The sequence below is a fragment of the Dreissena polymorpha genome, chromosome 3 (assembly GCF_020536995.1).
Source record: "Dreissena polymorpha isolate Duluth1 chromosome 3, UMN_Dpol_1.0, whole genome shotgun sequence".
NCBI lineage: Eukaryota > Metazoa > Mollusca > Bivalvia > Myida > Dreissenidae > Dreissena > Dreissena polymorpha.
In genome coordinates this window covers 126,114,426-126,132,287 of record NC_068357.1, presented here as the reverse complement: position 1 = coordinate 126,132,287, position 17,862 = coordinate 126,114,426, and the positions used below count along the sequence as shown (strand labels likewise).

Genomic DNA, 17,862 nt, shown 5'->3' with positions numbered 1-17,862 from the left:
ACTTGAAACATGAACAGATGACAATAAGGACATTTTGCACGTCATTTCATGTTGTTTATAATACAAGAATTCTGGTTGCTATGGCAACAAAGGTAGGGGACCATATTGCTTTGCAATCTCTTGTTATAGTTTGAATGTAAATAACTCTTTGCTTTAGACATTTTTATGATTTTTTATTCTGTATAGCACATGTGAGCAGTATACAATGTACCTCATACCAAAAAGAACCCGGAGGCAGTGACTGGTGTTCAATATTCTCAGAAAAAAAGGAAAATGGCAGTGGAAGACTTGGACAAACATTTTTAAAAACTAGCCTCTGTGTTAAGCCTGGCAGTCTGTGGCTGGTGACATGTCTTATTTTGGTTACTTCTTGTATAAAAAAGACCAGTTATTTATTTTGTGAATTGTATTTTGTGTTTGTTTTTTGTCTTAATTTATTATATTTTTTTTAATTTAGGAATTTGAAACTTGGATAATTGAATGAAGTCCGTGTTCAACAGTACTGAGCATAGTATGATAAATAACAAATTTACAACAGTTGTTAATTTGTTATGTATTATTATTAATTATGCTCAGTACTTGAATACTGGCTGTCTGCATGGGAATTTGTTTTCTAGAAAGTTGGTTTCAGACTTAAGTATTTGAAGTTAACCTTCGGAACTTTTCTAGAATTGTACTGGAACACATCAACTAAAACTGAACTTCTGTTATAATACTGAAAGTGTTCTAGAATTAATAAGGAACAGTTGTTGAACGTTAAATTTTATGAGAAAAAACTTGAGAACAATTGTGCGTCATGTGTGTGTGCATGTAATTGTGTGTGCTTATGAACATATGTGAGAAAGGAAGTATACTTGTCATAAGAGAAATGTAAAATTCTACTTCTATGTTTTATATTGTGCCTTTTATAAGTTTTTCTTTTCTCACCTGTATATGCGTGCATGTTTATGGATGTGTTTTTGAATGTGTGTGTGCATGCCTGTGGTTAAGAGAGTTGGTACTTTATGAAAATGTAAAACCACTCATTTTTGAATATGTACTGTGACTGCACGTGTGTGATTAATGATTGATGCCATATCTTGTTCTTGTTTAACTTCTATGATGAAACCTCTAGTTACATTCACATTTGTTTTTCAAAATCAATAAAATGCCTTTTATCTATAATCTGTTTTTTTCTATGTTATTCCAGCTTTTTATTAAATTCCATAGCTTTTCACGGAATTCCACGGCATTCTATGGAATTCCACGGCGTTCTATGGAATTCCACGGCATTCTATGGAATTCCACGGCGTTCTATGGAATTCCACGGCATTCTATGGAATTCCACGGCATTCTATGTAATTCCACGGCATTCTATGGAATGCCACGGAATTCTATGGAATTCCACGGCATTTTATGGAATTCCATCCCATATCAAGTCCCTCTTCTGTTTTTTTTTCACTTTTCCATTGATTGCATGGAATCGGATGGAAAGTTAGTGCCAATACTCCACGGAATTCCATCTAACGATTTCCATAGAATTCCATATGATTCCGCGGCAGATCTACAGACGGGTAAGAACTACAAAAGTTATCCCAGGATCCAGAAAATTGTGACGGACAGAGCGCAAACCATAAGTCCCCTCCGGTGAAACCGGTAGGGGACAATAAATATGATTTTACTAACAAAATTCAAGGGTTGTCACTATGGTGACAGTCTTCAGTATTGTTGTGACCTCAAAGGAACTTGTTCACAGATTTTAACATGTTTGGAAGAATGTTTTAAATTGATAAATGTAAACAATGGAATTAAAGAGTGCCAGTATAAAACAAGAATAAAAGTCAAGAAAGAAAACAAAGTAAACCCCATCTGGGCTCAAACCAAAAACATTTAGAGTAAAATTCTAGCCCTTAAACCACTCCGTCATACATGCTGATATAATTAGAGAGGTATTTTATATTTTATATAAGCAATCCTCCTAATGTTTAAAAAGAGAACTATTCAAATTATTCCCTTGTTTCGCATTTGTAACGCTTTATAATTTTCAAATCTTTAAATAGTTTAAAGATAAGTACAATGAATAATTTAGAGCATGATAAATGTTCAGTATTACTTTTTCCTTGCAAAAAACATAATTATTAGTAACAACAAAAAATTTGCAAATCTGAAACATTTGTTTTCAATTTTGTCAATATCAAAACGTGAACAGATCCCTTTAAACATTTGATTATTGAAGATTAGAGGTCTGGTTCTTGTACAAAGGTCATCATTGTACAAAAAGTGTTTATTATATTTTTTATACTTCATTGATTACTAACAATATTGCCATTTTGACCCCCTTTCCAATACACTAATTCAGCCTCCCTAAGGAAGCTGCTTCTTACAAATGCATACTTATGTCCCTTTTTGAAACAACTAAGTATCTATTGTTTGTTCAAACAGACAGACAGACAGATATGGATGGTGTGATCACTATATGCCCGCAAACTTGTTTTAGTGGTCTAATAATGGTGAATACAAAAAAACATCAATATTTACCCTTTCCCACTTTGATACGTATTTTGATGCATTTGTAGTCCCTTAGAAAGTTAAATTTAATTAAAGACCTTTATTACTACATGTAGATTCAAGTTTTAAAGGCTAAATTTCTAACCCTTAGATACTGATGAGCAGCAAACAGCATAACACCTGAACAGACTGCAAGTTATTCGCAGGCTGTTCTGGTTTTATGCTGTTTCCACAAAGCCATTTTCACTTTGCATCTGAGTGGGAAAGGGTTAAAGAAGCTTATATTTAGAAACTTATCGTATTTTCCTTGCTTTATTTGTCCTTTCTTAGTCACCAGCCTTCTAACTCTATTATCGCTTTGATTTAGCCCAAGCTTTCATTTATGAATTTTGAAAACATCTTTGTTTTAAATGTCTGCAGCAAGGAAACAAAGTGTACCAAAATCAAATTCATAAACAATATCTTTTTAATACGATTAATCTTTAATCCGACCTTTCCTTAAATCATACCAGATTAACTTTTGATGAAGGGACACAACATGTACTGCCTCTTGACCTTCTACTTAAGATAATAAACCTAAATAAGCAGATTTACAGATTGAATAATGAAGATGAACCTCTAAAAGAGGTAATAACACAGTTTTAAAAACATCATTGAGTCATCCCTTTATGATCTTAATTTTGTTAAACTCTTTCAGTGCTGGAACCGAATTTTGAAGGCCTTTGCAAAGAGTTTGGATCCAAATGAGACGCCACATAACGTGGCGTCTCATCAGGATCCAAACTGTTTGCTATTATGATAGTATTCTGTGAAAAAAATCGAAGAAAATGCTAATTTTAGAAATTCTGCAGACAACATTTTAGCAGATGACAATTTTCCCAGCATGCAAAGGGTTAAAACATTAATTTCCAATATTCAAATATGGTTTAATTTAGATATTATCTTTTTATTTCTATATGTACATACAAATTACTGTTCTTTACATGGAAACAATGAGTATGTTTTATGAATGTATGCTGTTATTTTAACCCCTTTATGCCTTAGTGGACTCTCCCAGCCTTCTTAGTTGGATCAATTCATTTCCAAAATTTGGGATGTTTAGTATATTTATTTCTATATTTAGAATATTTCTTAAAGAAATTCCTTTAAGCAAACAGCGCAGACCCTGATGAGACCCCGCATCTGGGTCTGCGCTGTTTGCCAAGGCCTTTTCTCTAGACGGTAGGCTCAATAACCCATGTAACCTGCCAAAATCTCGTCCTCTGCATTGTACATGTAAAAATGAGCATTCCTTATCTGAACTGAGTTAATGCCTTCAAAATATGTTTATCGCTTCCACATTACTAGACAGGGTTGGGACATTGGTTGGCAAGGTACATGCATTCCAGATTCTTTTATAAGATTTCGCCACTTTTAAATGGAATTTAATTCCTGTATTGTTGCCACACAATGCAATATTCGAGAGCAAATATGAACATGTTTTATTGGCAAAAATTAAATGGTCATTTATTTGTCGTGGATTCTTAGTTTCATATTTACCGCTGATATTAGATATTGGATAGTAACAAAGGTTGTTGTTATAAATTGCATCACAAGCTCTATATTTGTGTTTCATTGAATTTTATATTGTTAATTATAATATTATACATTAAAAGGCTCATCATACAGGTCTATATTAAAGGGGCCTTTTCACAGATTTTGGCATGTTTTGAAGTTTGTCATTAAATGCTTTATATTGATAAATAATATTAACATTGGATCTAAAAAGCTCCAGTAAAAAATCCAGAATAAAATTTAAAAAAAGAAAAAAAAGGTAACCCTGACAGCACGACTCGAACCACTGACCTCTAGAGTCCTGCTATGGAGTAAAAAATCTACCACTAAGACCACTCGGCCATCCTTCCTGATACAGATGTATTTTATACTTTATATAAGCAATCCTCATAGTTTCACAAAATTCAACGACAACAACAAAACTCTCCAAATTATTAATTTGTTTCGTGTTGCAACGCTTTATAATTTTCAAGTTTTTAAATCGTCAAAAGATGCATATAATGGATATTTTAGAGCATGGGAAATGTTCAGTATTACTGTTTCCTCACAAATAATCATAACTAAAACGAAAAATTGTGAATCTGAAACAACTTTTCCAATTTTGTCAAATTACCCAAACGTGAAAAGGCCCCTTTAAATAAGGAATACATGAGACAATTTCTTCAAATATAATTGACATTAAATGACTCAAAATATTGTCACTGTATTTTACTTGATGTTTTTAAGCACGATACTCAAGCAGGCCTTCAAACTGGTATCTTTACCTCCAGTTAACCCTATACCACGTAGATACGTATTTTGACGCATTTGAAGTCCTATGGAAAGTTATATTTAATAAACGACCTATCTTACTATATCTTAAGTTTTAAAGGTTTCAGTTCCAACCCTTAGAAACTAATGAGCAGCAAACAGCATAAAACCTGAACAGACTGCGAGTTACTCCAGGCTGTTCTGGTTTTATGCTGTTTGCAAATACAAATGTAGCCATTTTCACTTTGCTTCTGAGTTGGAAAGGGTTAAGGCATTATATTCACTTTCATCACTATTTTATGATTATTACTTGTTTAAAACAGCACTCCACATCGGTGGATTTGATAAAAATGCAGATAAAAAGGACCCATGTTGTGGATTTATCACAGACTGGATAAATATTCTCATTTTTTACGTTGTAAAATACTTGTTTGTCAGACATTCAAACTTAAATGTGTGATACATCTCAAGCGTTTTCAGATTTCCAAATTTGCTATTTCATCTTTTGAAAATCTGCCAGTCATGATTGTTCTCATATAAATGTCACAATACAAAGTCCTATTGTTTGTATTGGCAATATAAATGTTCTATAAGATTCTTTGTTCTTCTTGAAGTGACTTGTTAACAGTGAAGTGAGATCAGGGATTTTATTTCGTTTAGACCATACATTGTAAATGATGCAGTACAGTTAATGTTCTAAAAGAACTAATTTAGAATATTCTTGAAATTAAACAAAAATACAAAGTAAAATTATTGGCATGAAAATCATAACATAACCTGTAAAGACAGCCAACATGTTAAAAATATAAAATAAAATTGTTGCAGATAAATTTTGAAAAACAAACAAACAAAATAAATAGTATGATTACGGCTAGAAAAAATAATTAAACTTTAATTATTTTTTGTTCACAGCACGTAACTCAAAAAAATCTTTGGCTTGAATAAACTCACATCATGTTATTTAACTTATTGTTACTATAATATTAATGTACAATTCATGTCCTGAACCAAATTACTCAGTTTTCAATTGCCTAATAGGCAAACCCTACTAAAACAAATATTTCCATTCTGGGAAATGGGTCTGCTTAGCCTGTGCAGTCCACACAAAAAAGTTTAAACACAAAATTCCATAAAAACCCAAAGAGTCGTCCCTGAGTAGCCTATGCGGATTGCAACGGCAAATCTGGGATGACACTTAACGCAAATGCATTAACCCTTTGCATGCTGGGAAATTTGTCGTCTGCTAAAATGTTGTCTGCTGAATTTCTAAAATAAGCATTTTCTTCGATTTTTTTTCAAAGAATACTATCAGAATAGCAAACAATTTGGATCCTGATGAGACGCCACGTTCTGTGGCGTCTCATCTGGATCCAAACTGTTTGCACAGGCCTTCAAAATTCGGTTCCCCCACTGAAAGAGTTGAGCCCAATTTTGCCAGAGCGAAGCTGATATAAATTAATGGGGCGTGTAATCATGTAACAATAAAGACCACAGTATTGGCACAGCAGCAATACATCCCAATGACGTCAGACGTGGCTGTTTTGGCCATATAAAGCTTTATTGAGGACCACTTCAGAATGTCGGCATCCGTTTGTGATATCTTGTTACGATATGTGAACAATGGGACCCAACACCAATAAGCTGCTTGCTTCAATGATAGGGTTATTGAAATAGGGTGTCGCCTCATGATTTACACAATTCGGAATATTTGTAAAGAATAAATAATGATTAATCATGAAAATAAAGAATGTGAAGAAGGAATGCATTTTTTTGTGTTCTGATTTGTTTATCTTATTCTTTTAAAACAAAATTGCTTTTGATTGAATGGCTTAAAATAGTAAATTTTATGTACAAAATATTATTATAAGATACATAGAATCCTAATTGTTGAAAAGTATCATTTCATGATTCCCGCTTTGCTAATGGTTTACAAATAGTGAAAACCTGGGGCTAACTTCCTGTACAACTTCCTAACAATGGCAGATGCTTGTGTTTACAAAGTTCCTAAACACTTATATCCTAAATAATGGCACAGTATTTAATTGGATTATTACTAATTACCAATTTGCAAGGTAATACTATGTTTAACTACTTTAATATCAGGTTTGTTTAATATAATTAGCATGTAAAACAATATAGTTGCTTCTCAGAATCGGAAATATATTTTATGGGGCTGCAATTTTACTTTAACTGATTTTCCAATAGTCTGTACGTTTTGCCCGACTTATGAAGTGCACATACACAAAATGTCACATTTTTAAACCATTTTTATACTCCCCGACATATGAGCTGATAGACGTATGACTGAGTTTTTACGGTGATACATGTTCTTAAATTATCATCCAAGAGGCTTATCTTGGATGACACTTTCCGCCTCGAGAGGATTTTTGTTAACAAAAGACTTCTTAAAACAAAAATTCAATTAAAGTGGAAAGTGTCATAGGCTAGACTGGAACAATATTTAATGTACATGCATTAAGACTGGTTTTCTCAGATCGGGGCTCATATGTATTAGATTCATAAATTTTGATCAAAAGATTTGTTAAATCAAGCGAGGAATATACTGCTTGTTTATCTAAAGGTCTACCAAGTGTATTAGTCTAATCCGCATGAAAAACATGCCCAACTATTTGAACTGTGACTGGTTGTAATAATAAATGACAGAAAGGAGAAACATGATTCTTTTATGTGTTCTAATTTTGTTTGCTTGAACCCATGGTCCACTCAACATCTATGGGAAATCGTAAGCATTGAAATCAATGTTGTTTTTGGTGACTCCATATGGTACAGTTTCTACAACAACAATAACAAAACATTACTGTATTTAACCCTTTGCATGCTGGGAAATTTGTCTTCTGCTAAAATGTCGTCTGCTGAATTTCTAAAATTAGCATATTCTTTGATTTTTTTCAAAGAATACTATCAGAATAGCAAACAGTTTGGATCCTGATGAGACGCCACGTTCTGTGGCGTCTCATCTGGATCCAAACTGTTTGCAAAGGCCTTCAAAATCGGTTCCCGCACTGAAAGAGTTAAAAGTTTGATAAGTCAGCACATGTTTGCTCTGGGAAAACAGGGCTTAATGCATGTGCATGAAGTCTTAGCCCAGATTAGCCTGTGCAGTCCACACAGGCTAAACAGGTACTACACTTTCTGCCTTAACTGTTGTTTTTTTGCTAAGAAGAGACTTTCTTTAACCCTTTAAGCGCTGGAACCGAATTTTGAAGGCCTTAGCAAACAGTTTGGATCCAGATGAGACACCACAGAACGTGGCGTCTCATCAGGATCCAAACTGTTTGCTATTCTGATAGTATTCTTTGAAAAAAAATCGAAGAAATGGCTAATTTTAGAAATTCAGCAGACGACATTTTAGCAGATGACAAATTTCCCAGCATGCAAAGGGTTTAACAAAATATAAAAGCAGAAAGTGATGTTCCTGCTGATTGTGAGAGGGTTGCACAGGCTGATCTGGGAGAACAGTCTTTTACCAACATGCATTAAGTCCTGTTTTCCCAAACCAGCTCATTTTATTATGAAGATTGCTTTCAATGACTATTTGTAAATGTATTTTAGAACCACTTAAAATAAGTTAAATTAAAAAAAAAACATTACTAGTTCAATGTAAAAAAAAACATGTGGCAATTGTCTTTAATCTATATGCAATTTCAGAACAAAAACTGAATACAACTATGCTCAAAGATAATGTCTATGTCTATTATTAAATTCCAGATTTAATATGATCATATGCCAAGAGTATTGACAGGTCAGACAATGTCTGTTTGATTTGAAACACATGTACTTTTTTCTTCATGCTTTGTGTAGTGGCTGAATATGGTATAGAATGTAATGCCACATACTTCATGCAGCCATGATCCGCTATATGCAATTGTGACATGTAACTCTTTTTAAAGATAAGCCTTTTTTGAAACCACACTCACCTATTTTCAAACTTTTAAGAACATATTCAAATATCTTCTACACCAAAGCTGGTACTTGCAGTATGTTACTTGAACTTCTATAGTTAGGGTACATAATACACTACCGATATAAATCACCTGAGAATAAACAATTATTTTGTTATGATGTAATGCTGAAAATTGATTACTGGTACAAATTGTCGATGACACTTTTTTCAATAGAAGGATAAAGAAGAGAATGGGAGTGTATTGAGAAAACATGCACGTGAAAACAACAAAATTTTAAGTGGTTCTTTTGCTTCACTTTTACATAAAAAAAACCCACATGTTTCCTAAACTTTACTACAGGTACTTATCACACTTGACCAGATAAGTATTTTGGACTGGTCCCTTCTTGATGGACAATTCAGACTGTTCAATACATCTCATCAAGTTGAAGACCACAAGTTTTAAACCACTATTTAATCCCCATGCAACCATTAACTACATTCAAAATATCCTTAAGCTTTCTCAAGTTTTTGGATCTGCAGGTGATCGGCATTACAGTTGAAGTAATGACCTTCAAAGAAACAAACTTAAAACACAATTTTATACCAAGGACAACTTTAATCTATTTTGCCGTTTGCACATTGGTTGTAAGAAGTGTTTTCTTTAAAATGCGAGAATCAAGCATGACATTATTGTATCTTAACACTTAACACTTTCCCACTCAGAAGCAAAGTGAATGTGCTATGTGCAAGCAGCATGAAACCAGAAAATCCTGCGAGTAACTCGCAGTCTGTTCAGGTTTTATGCTGTTTGCTGCTCATCAGTATCTAAGGGTTGAAATGAAGCCTTTAAAACTTGAATTTAGGAAGAAAGACCTTTAATTAAATTAAACTTTCTAAGGGACTACAAATGCGTCAAAATATGTTTCTAGGTGGTACTCGCAGATAACAAACAGCACAAAACCTGAACAGACTGTGAGTTACTCGCAGGCTATTCTGGTTTTATGCTGTTTGCACATAGCAATTTTTACTTTGCTTCTTAGTGGGAAAGGGTTATTTCTGCAAAAACCTTAAATAAGCAACCCTTTTTTGGTTTTTCACTTGTAAATAAAATAAGTTTATCTAAAACTCCTATGGCTCCATACACTGAGGACCAAAACTTAAAAAAATTGTTTACAGAAAAACAAATAAAAAATTTCTTGACTGATTCATAAAATTGTTAATGGACAATAAGTCAATATTGATATATTTAACAACGTTCAATTGCAAAAACAAGTTTAAACATTGTAATAACATAGAGTCACATTGAGGTAGCTGACAAACATGAGAAAAAAAACTTTTCATCTGACTATAAAATCGAATGATATTATGGTCTATTATGTTCTAAAAAATACTTTATAGAGAACAAAGTACATGTACAAATATGTCCTACTTGTAACTTCTCAAAAACATTCATAAAGTAAATATTTGCCAAGAGTTAAATTTCAAATGATGAATAATACTTGTATTGTACTTGTGTTTTACCACAATAGTTGTAAGGTTGAAATTTAACTTGTCATGTGTTGATTTAAACATGAAGAAGCAAATATGAGAATTTGCCAGCACAAAAAATATGGAAATATACTTCAACAAATGGTCGATCCATGAAGCCATAAGTCACTATTTGATATCTTTTCACATTATAATGTTTAAAACTTTAAATGAAAGAAAGGGACTGTTAGTTATGATTAACATATAACACAAATATATAAATGGAAAGGCAGTCCTGTAAAGATAATAGAGTGAATTTGAGCCAGCTCATACAAAAATGGGTCTTATGCCAAATATGGCTACCCTGTCCACTATAGATCAAGCAAGGTTTCACAGTCTCATTTGTAGACAGCATAGCTCCTGATCAATTTGTGAAAATGGGCTCGCTGGTGTGGAGCTATGGTGGCCACATATGGCATAAGACCCATTTCTGCATGATTGGCGTTAGTACCATTTCTGCATGATTGGCATTAGTACCATTTCTGCATGATTGGCATAAGTACCATTTCTGCATGATTGGCATTAGTACCATTTCTGCATGATTGGCATTAGTACCATTTCTGCATGATTGGCATAAGAACCATTTTTGCATGATTTGGCTCAAATTTATTTCATTGTTGTACAATCCTGCTTTGCTCACAGTGCTTGCCATTTTTTATATTTCTCATGTCAAGGAAATGCACTATGAGGTAAAATGAATACAGAAATGTAATATTTGACATACACGTCTGCTGCCTCTATCTAACGCATACCTTGCATGGAAGACAGACAAGAGCTCCAAAGTAGAAGCCACTGGCGCGTTCACCGCACACAACGCAGAGTTTCAGCTCTCCAAGAGGGTCCATCATACCAGGGTATGGCATCGTCATGTCGCCCATTTTGTCAGTGGGATAGTCCACATCGTCATTGGGGAATAACAGGCCCATGCCTGGAAAGGAGCACGCAGTTATTTTTTTAAAGCAAAAGTGTTGTCTCTGAATAGCCTGTGCAGACTACACAGGCTAATCTGGGATGACAATTTACGCAAATTGAAGAACAAGGCTCATTGTATTTCAGTAATAACTGCAGAAGTCAGATAACCTACCCACGGGCAGGCTATTTCCAACCAACATTTACCAGTATTAACCCTTTACCACTGAGATATGTATTTTTACGAATGTGTAGTCCTTTAGAGAGTTAAATTTCCTTTCTTACCTTTCTTATTAGATTCAAGTTTTAAAGGCTTCAATTCCAACCCTTAGATACTGATAAGCAGCAAACAGCATAAAACCTGAACAGACTGCCAATTACTCACAGGCCATAGCCATTTTCACTTTGCTTCTGAGAGACAAAGGGTTAAGTAAAGATATGCCTGTAACTATGTTGAATCATAGGCATGGTGAGATTTGGCCCTAGAAATTAAATTTCATGACCAATCATAACACAAAATGTGTGTGTCTGGTTTGGGATTCAAAGATATGAACCACATATTGTCAGAGTCAATTGCGGTACCAATAAAGCTAGCAGGGTGAGGCCTGGTAACTGAACATTGATTTTTTCACAGGTTGGGTCTTAGAATAAGTGATAATATAAGACTCCCTCTGGGAAAACTGAACATAATGCATGTCCAAAGAGTGTTGCCCATATCAGCCTGTGCAGTCTGCACAGGCTTATCAGGGCTTATACTATCCATTTTCATGGAATTGTTTTCAGGAAGTTTCTTCTTATAAAAAATCCAGTTAAGGCAGTAAGTGTCATCCCTGATTAGCCTGTGTTGACACCTAATGCACATGCATTAAAAGCACCGTTTTCGCAGAAGGCAGCTTGTATGTCATATATAATGAATCCCTGCAACTTCTTTAGTTATTGTCCCCACAATTAAAAGTGAGAGACGGATGGAAATGCTCCTGGACTTCCCTTGCAAAAACAAAAAACAACAAAAACACAATTTAGGAGGTTAACATTTAATTTAAAATCTTAAAATAAAAATGAGTACCTGTCAAAAGCAAATGTATCATATTTACATGAATATTCATGAAACTTAACTTGAGAAAAAATTATTAATTTTGCTGAATGCTAACTACCAAATAACGAATATTTATGACACAGACCCCATTCATAACATATAAGCAGTTTAATTCTACAGCATGTGACAAAAACACATATTATATGATTTACAAAAATTATGCAGTATTGACGAAAGAAACAAAAGGAATTATGTCAAGCCATGAGATATTTGAACCATGAAAAGCAATCTTAATCCTTGAAGCGCTGGAACCGAATTTTGAAGGCCTTTGCAAACAGTTTGGATCCAGATGAGACGCCACAGAACGTGGCCTCTCATCAGGATCCAAACTGTTTGCTATTCTGATACTATTCTTTGAAAAAAAATCGAAGAAATGGCTAATTTTAGAAATTTAGCAGACGACATTTTAGCAGATGACAAATTTCCCAGCATGCAAAGGGTTAAAGCATGTAGTCGGAGTACAATAGATTTACAAGATTTCATGTCAACAGTAAATGACAAAATGACTGATAAGCATATGGGCTTGAGGCCAGGACAAAATCAGTTGGAAGTGATTCAACAAACCATTCATAGCACCAGTACATTATATCAGGCTAAACAATATGTTCAAAAATTTTGATCTGTAACAAATGCATGATAAAGTCAAACATGTAATAATAACAGGAGCTTTAAGTATATCACACTTTTAATCAATGAAGCATAAATAGTATAAACCAATTTTAAAATATGCATGCAGTTTTAATTTACCAGTACAAGTACAAGAAATATTATGAAATTTTAGTAAATTAAGAATATGTTTTTGTGAAAACAGCCATTGCTAATCTAGTAAAATTTAAGTTAAGCTTTGCTTACTGAGTGCATTCCCAGATTTGCCTGTGCAGTCTTCATTCAAATGAAAAATACCATAAAAGCGGACAGAGTCATTTCTGCAACTATAAGACTCAAATATTACACTCCACTGACAACGATTAAAAACAACATTGATCACACGTATTTCACATAAGTAAAATGTACTCAATGAGATGTATCACTGACCTTGGGTGGGAATGACTATGCGGACCTGCCTGACCCCTGTAACCATCGAGCCTTGCCTCTACAATGGACACATGTTTTTTTAAATGACATTTTAACACAAAATTAAGTCAACACATATCAAAATAATTTGCTTTTTATATAACTTTTGTTGACCAATTGTAGTGTTTGAAACCTGTTTGATTTAGTTGGGCAAGTAATATGCTTATAGACACAAACGTTTTATATTTGACACACAAAAAAGTATTTTTTCAAGATAAAAAGGACCATAACTCCGTTATTAACAGATGGTGTACAATGCCATTTAATGTGCATCATCCTCTTATCCATATACATACTCATACCAAGTTTCAATGAAATCCGCCAAAGCACTTCCAAGATATGGCTTTGGACGGACGGAAAGACAGATGGACTGACAACCGACAACAATATCACTCTGCCTATGGCAGGAGATCAGATAACAACATAAGCTCAACAAATTATCCTAAAACCTACACAGCTGAAAGCAGTCAATGACAATGCAATCTGTTTTCTCTTTTCCTCCACGTCATTCCTTGACCAGGAAAATTGTAGGGACCTTTTCCCGCCAAGTAGTTCTCCACAAACTGAAGGAAATTTATTTTCACAATTTAGCATTACTCTAGTTTTTTTATGACATGTGGATGTACAATCCATAGCTACAAACAAAATGACCAACACATTTCAATATACACGGTCCATTTGAATGGTCCATCTAAAATCAAAATTTAAGCATTTGTAAAAACTATCTTTCCAGTGTATAACACTGACTGACTTCATATTATCATGTTTATTGCATACTTATATTTATATAAGTGAGGTTTTTAGATGCTGTGGTACCAGTTTCCCAAAACTTCACTGTCACAAGGACTTGGTGCTTGCAAAAATGTCGAGTCCAAGCCAAATATTGTAACTATGTTTAGCAGTAATTAAATATTGTTTAACCTTTTTGTAGACTACTCAGACATTTTTAAAAGTAATACCTACATTTTAACTGGTACCTATTTACATAAATATTAGGTGTTTACGGTGTAAATGCTCACCACAAGTACTTTGATGGTGCTCATTAGTATTTCTTTCAACACACCCTACCTGAATAACATATACACCACATGAAATGCTATCAAACTGCTTTGCGTGAGGAACACTCTCAATGGTCCATGACTGGGGCTGTGCGGTCTCCAATCCTCGCCTAAACCTCTCATTCAGAAATACACTGCAAACAGATAACACTCTTACATTGACAAGAACGATTTTTTTATACCTGCAACAATGTTTTCAACTTTATGAAAATAAGTCTTGCTACTGGTATAAACTTTTTCAACAGCTCAGTGATCAGATAGCCTGCATACTACTGCCCTAAATCCAGGTTGTAGCATACACTGTTGGCCATGTTGCAGAAGTAAATTGCCCAACAGATGAAGTGACAGCAAAATAATCAGATATATATCAGTAGTTGTTCATTAGTGATATAACAGATATTTAAATAACATTCAACATTCTGAAATAAAAAGCAAACAAATAGTTACAATTACCTTCAGTTTCAACTTTGTGTTTTATGTTGTAATGTTTTGTGTTGTATGCAGGTTGCGTAATGGCATATTTTCATTAAACATGCAGTTATTTACTTCCCTGATAAACCAATGAAGCCACGAACAGTATACTTTAATTCTTAAAAGAAATAACTTTGTATGCACACCTTAATAATGCAATGTATCGGGGCTTCTGTTTAGTTTCAAATTCAAGAAGTCAGAACTTTGTAGCCTCTGACTCTTTGAAGTTTTGTTTATAAAATCAGAAGCTTTGAGAGAACATGAATATGTTCATAACACTCTTTCACATCTACTTTCATACTTCAGTTACATTTGTATGCCCCTAAAGGAGGGCATATAGTGATCGCATATGATCTTCTGTCTGTCCGTCACACTTTGCGTGTATATTTCGAAAAATGCTCATAACTTAAATGTCGCTTCAGATATAACCTTCATATTTGGTATGCATACATGTGTATATTGACAAGACCTTTCCATACGCACACGAATTTTACCCTTTTGACATTGAACTGTATATGGACAAGGCCTTTCCATACGCACACGAATTTTGACCTTTTTGACATTGAACTACGGGTCGGTATTTAGGTTTCGAAATCTGTATTTAGGTTTTGAAAAATGCTCATTACTTCTATCATAGCTTTTTTGAAGGCATATGCCATCCTACTTAGACAGCTTTTGTTTCTCGTATTTATTTCAGCAAATATATTAATATCTATTATAATTGAGAGCAATGAATATTTTAAAAATGTGAACTTCCATATGTTGGATATTGGACGTGCTCAGGCTTCAATAGCAGCAATTTAAGAAATTGTGTGACCACAACTGGAGGCTTGGATTAAATTACTCCAGTATTTTCCATAAACACATAACAGTATTTGTCTGCGGTATGGAAACATTATTTAAGAACTGAAATAATGTAATAACTATTTTTAACAAGAGCACCGCATAACATGTGCCAACGCTCGGCTGTGGGTGCAGTTTTGATTAAATGAAAGATTGTTAGATTTTTTTATATTTAGAGGTCACAGTGACCTTGACCTTTGACAGAGTGACCAAAAAATGGGTGCGGTATGTAGAAATCATCAAGTTGCATCTACATATGAAGTTTCAAAGCTGTATGTGAAAGCACTTTCATTTTAGTGACAAATGTCAAGGTTTTAGTATGACGCGGACGGCAGACGCAGAGCTGGCTATGACAATACCTCGGGGTTTCTCCAAAAACAGCCCAGCTAAAAACAAACAAACAACAACTTTTAACTAATTGTTTAAGCACACAAACAAAGATTGAATCAAACGGTAACTTGAATTGTAAAAAGGAATAACATTTTTCATTTTTACTTACAACCAGTGTTCAAGGTAACTTTGTTTGGAGTATGACTGCACTCCAAGGGAATTAATGTATATAATACATCTCTGTGCTGGCTTATAATCTTGCGAGAAATAAAACAAATATATATTGAATACAATGCCTGAACATTAAAAAACCCAGTTGGCATAAGGCATCAAAGGAAGTAAAGAAAGGGCCTCAAAAATTTCATTCAGAGCTAATACTAGAACAAGATTGATGCAGAATTAAATTGTATTGGTTACAGATTATTTATCAAAACAATATTTAGGGCACTTTTACACTTTGTGACACCTGATGGATAATTGTAATAGTTTCACAATGTGGAATTTTAAGCTAAAATATTTTTAATACAATAAACATAGCGACAAATGTTTGTCTCCCCTACTGCAAAATAAATAAATATAAGTAAAATGCAGATTGATTGTTTATAACATCCTGAGAAGAAATGGAACTGTATCAAGTAAATTGAAGGCTTGTCAGACATATCTCATCTTTCATTTGTGTTGATGATAATACATTAAGGGAAACTTCTTTAAAGATTGTTTTGCACTTCAGCCTTCAACAATTCCCAGTATGGCTTTAATATTTACAGTATCCATTAACCAGCATGGCAATGCTGATGATTGAGTGGGTATAACATTTCTATTCAATAGTTGTGATAACCGGCAAACTAGTTGTTCGTTCTCAAATATCATGACAAATATCAGTAAGATTTAAACATACCACTAAGATCCAGTGATTGCCATTTTCGTTAACGGCTCCGACAACCGTATCAAACACATCGAAATTGACCTGCAATGAAAAAGCAGTCTAGCATATATTCAGTTCCAGATAAATTATTCATCTTGATATTATTTTTTACCAAAAAATGTTCAAAAAATGCCCACACCATAAAAACAGGGCAAAATTTGCTTCATTGATGCAGTGATTGAATGCAATGACATATGTTGATAGAGGAAATTGCATGGCAACAACTTAATGATGCATTATCCCAAGCTATGTAGGTTCTAGACCAATAAATTACGTCCTTACTTAACCTTATACACTAACACTGATCCAATAATCTTTATATACATAAATATGCATCCATTGAAGGACCCATGCCTTTTTTTTACCAAGCCTGACCTATATTCACTCTTGACCTAGACATCATCTTGATACAATTTCTGAACAAGTTTGATAAAGATCGGATGAAATTTTCTAGACAGACAGACCAACCGACAGACAAAGCGAGTCCTATATAGCCCCCATTACCAATGGTAATGGACGTATGAAAAATTTAACAACAGAAAGAGAATTAATCAATACAATTATATTTGGAACAATATTTTTCATTATTTTAGACATACTGATGCAAAGTATCCAATCCTTCCAAAATCTCCAGTAAAGATAAGTGTTGCATTGATACAGTCCACATGGTAAACATTGCTAGATTCAATTGTGGCGATGTGGAGGCAAGCGTCTACCAACTACAGAGATAAAACATGATAAATATAACATACATAAATACATTTTAAAATCCCAAGGGTGTTACTTGTTTTTATAAACCAAATAGACTAAACGAATTAAGAAATATGCTTGCAAACTTATGACAGCTTCAAGCATGTCGAGACTGCAAAAGACAAAATGCATAACAAAATACATCTAGTCCATTTTATAGTAAAAACAATCAACAGCAAGA

At 33.9% G+C, this 17,862-nt stretch overlaps 1 protein-coding gene across 1 annotated transcript in view; it reads right to left on the bottom strand.

Annotated features, from left to right (window-relative positions):
• LOC127872573 (uncharacterized) overlaps window positions 1-14,673 on the bottom strand; it is a 213,304-nt gene extending 198,631 nt beyond the window's left edge. The window contains exons 1-4 of the mRNA XM_052415899.1: window positions 14,633-14,673; window positions 14,373-14,496; window positions 13,266-13,323; window positions 10,978-11,153 (exon numbers count right to left, since the gene is read on the bottom strand). Coding sequence (XP_052271859.1) covers window positions 10,978-11,153; window positions 13,266-13,323; window positions 14,373-14,496; window positions 14,633-14,673 — 399 coding nt within the window. The remainder of the gene's footprint in view (window positions 1-10,977; window positions 11,154-13,265; window positions 13,324-14,372; window positions 14,497-14,632) is intronic.
• Between the last annotated feature and the right edge of the window lie 3,189 nt (window positions 14,674-17,862).